This window comes from Centrocercus urophasianus, unplaced genomic scaffold, assembly GCF_019232065.1.
Source record: "Centrocercus urophasianus isolate 14NV4802_14NV808 unplaced genomic scaffold, USGS_Curo_1.0 seq_745, whole genome shotgun sequence".
Classification (NCBI taxonomy): domain Eukaryota; kingdom Metazoa; phylum Chordata; class Aves; order Galliformes; family Phasianidae; genus Centrocercus; species Centrocercus urophasianus.
The window spans coordinates 1-10,121 of NW_024885361.1; the positions used below are offsets into that span (position 1 = coordinate 1).

Here is a 10,121-nt window from a genome sequence, read left to right on the forward strand (position 1 = left end):
GGGGTTGCACTCAATGATCTCTTCAGGTCCTTCCAACCCCTCTGATTCTGTGATCCTGTAATTTTAGAAGCTGGCTGGATAATTGTTACAATGGTACCCTACCGTTCTGAGACTGACTGACAATTAACTTATTCGGCTTTTCTTTTCTGGTTTAATATTAATTTAGGACCTAAGTGAATTCAAGGAAGTAACGTCATGTGTCTTTCCCCGGTAAGATTTTAATTCAAACTTGCAACTTCTTTAGTGCTGTTTTTATCAAACCGATGCTATTTTTGTAGTGCTGTGACAAGAAGTAAAATTGTGAGCAAGTTAGATAAATAGTTTTAAAAATATTATGTGACATGTCTTGTTCACAAGAGCTGTGCTATTCTTCTTGACAAAAAATGATACTTTTGCCCTCTGCTTTTTGTCACAATTATTGGTGTTTTGACAAAACATCAAATGAGTCTGCACTGCATTTGGAACAAGATCTGTTTGCTACTGACAATGTCTTTTGCTACTGTTTAGTCAGTGGACAAAGCCAATGCGTTTTGACTGCTCTGAGATCTGAGAATAATGCTTCAGTAGGGTGAGACTGCTGCTTCCTAGCTAATTCACCCAAGCATTTCTAAGGGTTTGGTGAAATGAACGTTCTTCTGTTCTAACTTATTAACTCTTACTTTGTTTCTAGGCTATTGGATACAAAACTGATGGCAAGTACGCAGCCTTTTAAGGTAAATTGATGTAGTGTTTTGGAATGGTTTGAAGTTACAAGAGTGTATCAAAACATTTTTTTTAGGTAAATGTCTAACAACATGTCTATCATGATCTTTAAAAAAAAAAAAAAAAGATTTTTCTTGTCCCCTTATCTGAACTCCTGAAATTCTTAGGATACAAACTAACATTTGATCAAGTGATGTTTGTTTGTTGCAGTTTCAATGTAACATAGATCTTTGAGTTACAAAGTGTACAGTATGCAGACTTCGGTAGTTGCCCTTAATATGTTCAACCTTTTTGACTGGTATTTCAGATATTTTCCCTTGCTCAGCGTGCTGCCTTTCCCACATCCCATATGTGGAAACAGATTCAAATAGAATATAATTTTGGCATAATGCGTCTTCAAGAACTCTGGAGAGTATTGATAAATTCTTGTGACTCATAGGTGCTGTGTTGTGGGCAAGGCAAGTTAGCTTTTTAAAACTTGTGTGGATGGACTTCTCTGATGTAATGGTTTTGGAATAAGGTCCTGTGCAAGCCCTTGCAGGACACAAGGTGGCAGCAGTAAGGATTCATTTTATTCTGTTTGATTTTGGTTTCCGGAGGAAATGTGTGTGACCATGGCAGTTAACACTAACCTTTCTTGCAGGACATCATTAGTAATACATCCCTTGCAGAACTGGAAAAGCGTTTAAAAGAGGTTCCGTTCAGCCCTCCTAAAGTTGGTAAGGATGTATCAAAATGGTGGACTTTTTTTATTTCTTGGCCTGAGATGTAGATTTCCATACTAATATTTAGTATTTTGCTGAAAGGGGCTTTAAAATCAGGCAATATTAGACAGTGCAGCTGTATTTAGTTGGTAGGAATCCTTGCACTTTATTTCAGATAAGAGAAGAATGGAGGTGTTTCAGTGAACAGCAGTTTTGTCATTTTCTAATGATGGCATTTGTTCTTTAGCTTGATTTTTGGAGAGTAATTTCAAACTGTTTAAAACTCTCTTATCTGCTTATAATTGTCTGTCAGATCAAAGCCAGTATACTGTGAGGGGCACTTGAGCAAACAGAACTAAGAAATTCTGCAAGTAGTGATTAGTTATACATGTACAAATTAGTTGAGTTCCTCTGGAGCTTTCTTTGCTTTGAGGTGAAAGAAAGAATGTTTAATAGAAGGGTAAGCTTGTCTCAACATTGAAGGGGTGGCTCAGAAGGTAAGACTATGATAGAAGGGAAGTGTATCTATTTAAGAGTAACTTAAGCTCTGAGTGACTGCTCTTTTAGCTGCAAGGCAGTCAGGAGAAAGAGTGGTGTATGGGGAAATCCTGTTGTTTCTGCATTAATATTTTGTCAGAGCTAAGTAGGTATGTGAAAGATGAGATCAATAGTTTCCTAATAGGGTTGGGTTTCTATCCCAGGAACCTGTTCTTCTTTAAAAGATGTACGTGGTCAAAAACTTCTGAAAATTGTAAAAGCTTTCTAGAAATGATACTCTGTGACAAAATAAGTGTGTGTGTGTGTGTGTGTGTGTGTCAACATACAGGTAACTGGAGTGATGTATGCTGACAAACTACGTTTTCTCTTTAGAAAGTGCAGAAGGATTTCCAAGTTATGACACAGCTTCTGAACAACTTCATGAAGCGGGATACGATGCTTACATTACTGGACTGTGCTTCATCTCCATGGCTAACTTTTTAGGTATCTATGTAGTCTTTTTCAGACCTTAGTGCAATCTGTAGCTTCTTATTATGTACTGAATTTCTGCTTTCTTTGTTAGGTTCGTTTCTTAGTCCTCCAAAAAATCATGTGTCTGCTAGATCAAAACTCATCGAACCTTTTTTTAACAAGTAAGTTATGCCATACTTCAAAGAATGTGAACCCAAACCCTTCTAAAACCTTGAAATGTAACACTAGCCTCGGAATCAATGGCTAACAGCATTTTTCTTAGCACTTCAATTTCTGCTAGACTTTCTTCTTCACACTAATAATGCTGCAATGAAGCCAAAATTTGTACAGTGAATACCTTTTATTTGGAAGACAATAATTTACTTTCTGCTAGCCTGTAAAGGGACACTTAGGAGAGTTAAATGTAGACTGTTAGAGTTAAACCATCAAAACCTGGACTTCTCGAATGGCTTTGTCAATGTCAGTGTTGGGAACATGGCTGTAATTTTATCATTATTTGTAGGGCGAGATTTGGGAGTAGCACAGTTGAAGAAGAACCGGTCGGGTGTTCTTTGTGGTGTGGTGCACTAAGACTGCTGATAAAATTAAAATTGAGCATGCTTAAATAATGTGGAAAAATTAAAATCTAAATAACAAAAAGCTGTTGTATTAACTTGTTGGGTAATGGATCGTTTTGAGGAATAAGAACCACACATGATTAGTAGGCTGTATGGGATGAAGATATGATTGGTATTTTTCTGTTTTACTTCAGGCTATTTCTTATGAGAGTAATGGACATACCATATCTGAATTTGCAAGGACCAGACTGTAAGTAGCTTTACTTTTTGTGTTCTTACTACCATTCTGACAAATTTCCTGGAGGAGGAGGTGTAAAGATTAGTTATACATTTACATGCAGGACTCTAGCTGTGTTTGGGTTATTAGCCATTTATCAAAGGATAAAAACTTCACCCTTTTATTTGAAATTATATAGGGGATTGACTAGGACAGGTTAGACTCTTTAAACTGAATGTAAGAGGGTTGAAGATAGTAGCTTATATTTGTGTGTGAAGTCTAAGCATGGTGACCTGTTAAAGGTGGTGTCCTAACTCACATGCCTTCCTCTCCCCCCACTTGGCAGTAAGTACAGGATGCAAAGTACTGAATAGCAAATGGTCCCAGAAGTCTCCTGGCTTGCTTTCTTCACAATTGCCATGTAGTAGCATGTTTTCCTTAACTTCAGCCAAAATATCAGATTTTTTTTTTTTTTGGCACATTAGGAAGTGATTTGAGAAATTGAACAACATTATCTGAAATATTACTTAAACGTTTAAAGTTTTTCCAGGTTACAGACGGGGGCTATAATAACTTGCTAATATAAGAGCATGTTTTACTGATACAGCCTTATTCTTCTGGAATGTTATATCATGAAGGAGAAAGCTTTGGATGAGTGTTACCACTGGTGCCTCTACTTAAGAAAGCATAAAGTCCTGCAGGTCAGCCTAGTTTTTGACCTAGGTGAGGGTTTAACTTTGTAGTGTCTTATATATGACTTATGTGATGCATCTTGGAGGTACAAGGATGTCTTCACAGAGAAACAATGCTCATCTGGAAGAGCCACTGAAGACATTTTCCACACATGTGTTAGAAACCTCAGACTGAAAGATGACCCTTTTGTTATGTGCTAGTTCAATGGTAACAATGTAGTTCTAGAAAGATGGAGAGGTAAATATATACTGTAGTGGCATGCATGTAATTTTCAAATGCAGGAGGTGATCAGATCACTGAGCAGTGGCTCTGCAGATCTAGTGGAATGGTTGTTTAATTATATTTCCCCAGTTTGATACTGAGTGGAAGGGTAGCATAGGCAATACTCTGGATCGTTGAGAGAAGGCCAAAGCTACTAAACTGTGAAGATGCTGCTTCTGCTTGCTGGCCAAATTACAGGATCATTTGGATGCTTTGCCAAGAAGAGATGCCAAAAAAGACTCTGAAAATCTCTCTTTTATCTGCAAGTGCCCTCTGCAGAGCAGACTGATGCAGGCATTTCAGCAGAATCTGAACCAAGGATACCTTCTAAGCTTCAAAAAAATGTACACATAGTGTGGCTCTTTGAGTAGAAATAGAAGTTCATAAAGCAGCCAGAGATTCAAACACTGCTGTTGGCTGACAGCGTTGCCTGGACATTTTTTTTTGCTTGCAGGTGGCCTTTATGCAAAGAAGTAAAATCATGCAAAGCATGCAAAGAATAAAGCTACACTATGGAGGAAGTTATGCTTAGGGTCTGTGCTTTAAAAAAAAAAAAGTGCAGCTAACCAGCTGACTGCCCAGAGTGTTGCAGTGTTTGTCACCTTGTTTATTCTGCTCAATTGCAGCTGGTTTGAGCCATTTTTCTAGAAATGATGGGCTTTGGTTGCACAAACAGTCTGATTATGTGAAAGTGACTTTCGTGGTCTTCAGCGTTGATTTCTTTTGTGCAGATGATCCTCACTGGGTGAGGTCAAGATATCCAGATATCTTTCAGTGTATATAAACATCTTTGGTGCCTTTTTTTTGTATGTTGGCCTTTGTATGTATTTTTTTCTGGTGACGACTTTATTAATAGGAAGTCTGTCAGTGTGTGTTCTGTCTTGTACCTGGAATGAAAACTGCTTTGAACATTGTTTCAGGGCTAAGGTTTTTTTTACTGACAGAAAAATTGTATCATTGAATTATTGCTAAGAACATACTAAAACCAGAGCCAGAGCATGAAGAGCCTGCTGCTTTTTTGCTTTATTTTTCTACACTTAGCCCCAAACAGATTGATTTTGTGGGCAGTTCCTGCTGCATGTAATGCTGCTTCAGTTTCTTACACAAAATCATACTAGATCATCTGTATATCTACTTCATGCGTAAGTGTGGACAAGTTTTCCCTGATGCCTGGTGTTGTTCCATAGGTCTTGGCCTGTTTTCTTTATAATAATAAAAAGTAAAAGTTATATGACCATGTAAGGTAACTTTTTCTTTTTTAAGGTTGTGCTAAAGATACCAGTGGTAACTTTTATTCTAATAAATAACTTCTTATTTTGCAGTGCAACCAAAACGAGATCATGTTCTTCACGTCACTTTTCCCAAAGAGTGGAAGACTAGTGACCTTTACCAGCTTTTTAGTGCCTTTGGTGAGTAATATAATCTAGTCTTCCTTATGTCTTTTTTTATTTTTTAATTTTTTCCTCTGACAATGGAAAATACGTCTGATTTTCTTTGTTATTTTTGACCTATGAATTTGGGCTTAGTATGGGTAAATCATACATAAATCATAATCAGTAATTTTTGAAAGATACCTTTTGGAATTTCTTTGTAGTGATGTGTCTAAAATGTCTGCCTCGCTGAACTGCTCTTTAGAAATCTTTGTTACCTGGTACTTGTTAAATATTGTGGAACTGTCATCTTAATATTCATATCCTCTCCTGGTAAAGAGTTGAGACTGAAGGTGACCAAAGGGAAAGGCTCTTGGTATGACAGGCAGATCAAGCCCTCAGGAGTGAAGTCAGTGACTTAAGTCATAGTTTGTAGTGTGGCAGAGGGATTCAGGGCAAACCTGAATCTTCCCTTGATTGAAGGAGTTACAGTGTGAACCCTAAGGATGTCTAATCACCAGTAACAGGGTGAAAGTCCCTCAATATACTCAATATTGTCACTTCAGTGCTTGCTCTGATTCTCTATAGTAGTAACTGTTGTCATATAACTATAATAACATTTCAGTAATAATATCTGTCTCTTCACCTAGAATGTGACTCAGTAGCCTGTTCAGGATCTCTGTTCCTTTTGACTTCATCTGCATTGCAGTGTGATGCTACTATAATGCAGGATAGAACTTTATATTCAGATTTGATAAGTCTAGAATGTAAGTTGCTGAGATTTTTCTTCAGTTAGACTCGCAGGGGTAAGAACCCCATGTAAGAGCAGCTTGGGTATTGTTTCTGCAGGCTTTTAAACACTCAGCCATATAACTTCACACGTTTGAACAACTCCTTATCAGTGTTGGTGTGAAACGGAAGCAGGGATCACTACCACCAGAGGTCATGCTTACACATCTGAAGTACTATTCAATTTGGAATTGGAATTTATCTGTTTTTTTACAGATTCTAGAGCTGTGTGCTTTCAGATTTAAATTTACAAACTTGTGGTATTTTGGATAATGCTTAATCCATGTCAGAACAGGCTGCAGAGGATGCCTTCCAGAATTATAGGATCCCAAGCTTTTTCAGCTGTAGCTGGATAGAGAGAGGGGCAATGTGAGATGCAGTGATTTGCCAAAAGCCCAAAAAATGTGGCAGCAACAGATGTGGATTATTTCCATTTATAATGCTAATTGAATTAAAGTATTTTTAAAGTAAACTTTCACCTGGATTCTAAATAAATTGTCAAGTTAAATAATAACGTTGATCTGTCCTTAGAGAAAAATCATTTTGACTTGGTTTTAGCCTAGTACTTGAATTAGAGTTGTAATCTCCTGTGAAGTTTCTAATGAAAGCAGTGAGACAGCCGAAGGGACTGCGATGTCAAACTTGCAGCTGAAGTACTGCATGCAGACCAAGTGGAAACCTGTTGTTGCAAGATGTTTTTACAGTCTCATGAGTGAATGTAATTTCACTGAGCAAGTGCTCGCAGTACTGTGCACTCTAAAAACATTTGTTTCTTTAAACACTGTGTGTTTAGATGTGAAGGTATTCAAAATAGTATCTGTTGCAGTTCATCGCTTTTGTGCATATCTTTCACAGCCACTTAAATTAATGGGTTTTAATTAAAACATGTACTACCACAGTATTGTAAAAACCTGCTACGTGATTTTTTTCCAAATGAGTGGAGTCAAACCTCTGCATCACCACGAGAGACTTCTTTGAGAGGGAAGTGAACAGTGGTGTATTCATGGAACCTTGCTGATCTGGAGATGCGTAAATGACTTTAAAAGAAATAAAAGTAATTGATCCTTCATGTGCTTAAACCTTGTTCTGATAGTCCAAGCTACTACATATGTAGCTTTAAGTGACTTTTAAATCCAACTTTGAGACTCAATTGCAGGTTCCACACACTATGACATTTGTTCCTGGCTCCCTCTGCTGAAAAATCCTCACTTAACTTTTTTTTTCTTGTTTTTTTTTTAAAGAGAAGTGGAGCTTAAAAAATGACCCTGTCACATGTGAACAATCCAGTTTAAGGAAGAACTTCTTGCTAACTATTCTTCTGTAGCTTAGGTTCACATAGGCATCAGAGCTTCATGTACTGCACCTTTTAAAATTGCAATTATTTTATTCTGATCCTGTATTTCTGTGTACATTTCTCGTCTTTCCTCCCCCTTTTCACGGCAATGTTTCCTTCAGCTGTTTTTGCTTTCTTTGCACTTTCTTCCTGCCGGAAAGGTGGAAGCTCTGTTAACCCTTTTCAATTATTCACCAGGAAAATGTTGTTTGCATTCAATATATGCTTCGACTCTTATTCACAGAAAAGATTCAGCTATTTCTTTTGTCTGATGTTGGTGTATAGAAACTTTGCAATCCTAAGGTGGTGTCACTGTGATCATTTTTCTTCTCTGTAATACAGTAGAATGTACTTACAATCTCTTTTTCTTTGGCTAAATGAAGGTAGCAAGTGATTAGGAAATGTAAGAAACAGAGCCAAAGTAAAACAGTTTTCCTGCCTTTTAGCAACCTACAACTTCAGGGACTCATGAATTAGAGGTCACACGTACATCTTTCAGTTCAAGTGCCTTTCATGGGTCAGGTAAAAGTCACATGAAATTGAAGTGCATTTTAAGTCAGTTTGCATCATTTTTTAAAATCCTGTGAAGTCTGAAGGTTAAATGGTGATATGACTGTAGATGTAATGTCATATCCTGGTCTGCCTGAAAAAGGTCACACCAGTTTTCAGTGTCTGACATGTATGGACAGTCCTCTTCTAAGGACTGGAGGTGTAAAAGGATTTCAGACTGCAGAGTAAGTCCTTGTGTCTGAGGTGGGAATCTTTGCCTACATGTTTTTTCCTTTGTAAGCAGTTTTTGTGCCTGTGTTACATTTTAAGCTATTCCCATAGAAAATGGAATGTATGTTTGATGAATGGAGGAACTCGATTCCAGTCACTTCCATTTTGACAACTTCCAAATGAGGTGCACAGTTTTTGTGTATTTGACCTCCTCTTATTTCTGAAAATGAGGTTTTCGTTGTGCATCCAGGAAATAGTATGAAAGTGTGACACAAACCAGACTTGGAGGACTTAGTGTTGCAATACTTAGAGTTCTCTGTTTGTGTGAGCCACCTTTTCCCCCCTACACTACCAGAATTTTTTTTATCTTGTAGCTGTTTTGGAAAAGGAACAGTGAGTGGTAATTTGGGCCAATCCTTTCTTTGTCTTCAAAAAATGCTGCAGTTCTGAAGAATGGACTGGTTTTGAAACCCCAAGAGATGATCTTTATTTTGGTACAAAATTGAAATTACATACCAAAATTACTTTGATTTTTATTGTGAAAATATATAGGGCACATGGAGTGAGGGCTGAAAAGCTGCTGATTATAACTTGTTAAAAGATTGGAAGGAGAAAAAAATACAAAAAGGCAGAAGAATCCTGTAGGAGTCTGAAAGGCGTTAGTCAAATCTCATGGTTTTTTTTCCTCCTTACTCAAGTGAGTCTGAGGGTATACAGGATGAGCATGCAGTGGTCACTCTTTCTGAAGTGGTTCTGGGCTCAGCTATGCATGGTGATGCAATATTCACCTTTACTGTGGAGTCTTGTTGCTAAAAAAATAAAATAAAAAAATAAAAAAAAAATTCTCAGCTGAAGTTACACTTAATTGAGCGTCTTCTTATCTGTCATCTGGCACAGCAGATGAGATATGTGGCTGAGCCTAAGATAAAAACAATCGTTTCTTTTGCCTTTTCTAGGTAACATTCAGGTTTCATGGATTGATGACACGTCAGCATTTGTATCGTTGAGCCAGCCAGAACAAGTACAAATAGGTAAGTGTTTCTGAAATTACTTCAGAATTAAGGTGAGACTTCAACTGCTTTAAAATTCTCTAAGCCAGCAGCATCTGCAATTCTAGTGACAAAACCACTGTGTTGCACAGAGAAGTGACCAATGGCTCTGAATTTATTGGAAGTAAACCTTCCAGTTATGCAGAAAAGCAGTTTTTGCTTTTGAGATTTTCTTCATTCATTGTTGCTGGGTCCACCAGACCCCAGTAGTTTCCATGGTCAAGGAACTACCCATAACTTATAGCTTGAGAACACTGACCTGAAACAGCCTGTTATACATGATTATTCTGGTATTGTCATCCCTTTTTATTCAATGCTCACATGAAAGCATCCAGCGGAGAGCCATGAAGGTGATGAAGGGCCTGGAGCATCTCTCCTGTGAGGAAAGGCTGAGAAACACGGGTCTGTTCAGCCTGGGGAAAAGAAGGCTGAGAGGGGATCTGGCCAATGTTTGTCAATCTCTGAAGGGAGGTGGGAGGCAAATGGATGAGGCCAGGCTCTTCTCGGTGCGCAGCAACGGGACGAGGAGCCATGGCCTAAAATTTGGACATAGGAGGTTCTGTCCTGACATGCAGAACTTCCTTGTGGGGAGGGTGACGGAGCGCTGGCACAGGCTGCCCAGGGAGGTGGGGCAGTCTCCTCCTGTGGGGATATTCCAGAGCCATCTGGGTGCTGAGCTGTGCGACCAGTTGCAGGGCCTGCTTTAGCAGGGGGTTGCACTCAATGATCTCTTCAGGTCCTTCCAACCCCTCTGATT

General features: G+C 38.3%; 1 protein-coding gene across 1 annotated transcript; it reads left to right on the top strand.

Moving 5' to 3' along the window:
* Positions 1-6: 6 nt before the first annotated feature.
* Positions 7-9,375, top strand: LOC122170968 (poly(A)-specific ribonuclease PARN-like). The gene is made up of 8 exons (XM_042838255.1): positions 7-210; positions 671-713; positions 1,346-1,421; positions 2,277-2,387; positions 2,467-2,536; positions 3,127-3,182; positions 5,426-5,512; positions 9,272-9,375. Exons 2-8 carry the CDS (start codon positions 690-692, stop codon positions 9,358-9,360), a joined length of 513 nt encoding a protein of 170 aa, XP_042694189.1. The 5' UTR covers positions 7-210; positions 671-689; the 3' UTR covers positions 9,361-9,375.
* Positions 9,376-10,121: the final 746 nt, after the last annotated feature.

Excerpts from the sequence above, each read along its gene's own strand:
- LOC122170968 (XM_042838255.1), top strand. The coding sequence starts at position 690 with ATGGCAAGTACGCAGCCTTTTAAG. Across the intron at positions 2,388-2,466 it reads CTCCATGGCTAACTTTTTAG|GTTCGTTTCTTAGTCCTCCA; the intron begins GTATCTATGTAG and ends TTTCTTTGTTAG. Across the intron at positions 2,537-3,126 it reads ATCGAACCTTTTTTTAACAA|GCTATTTCTTATGAGAGTAA; the intron begins GTAAGTTATGCC and ends GTTTTACTTCAG.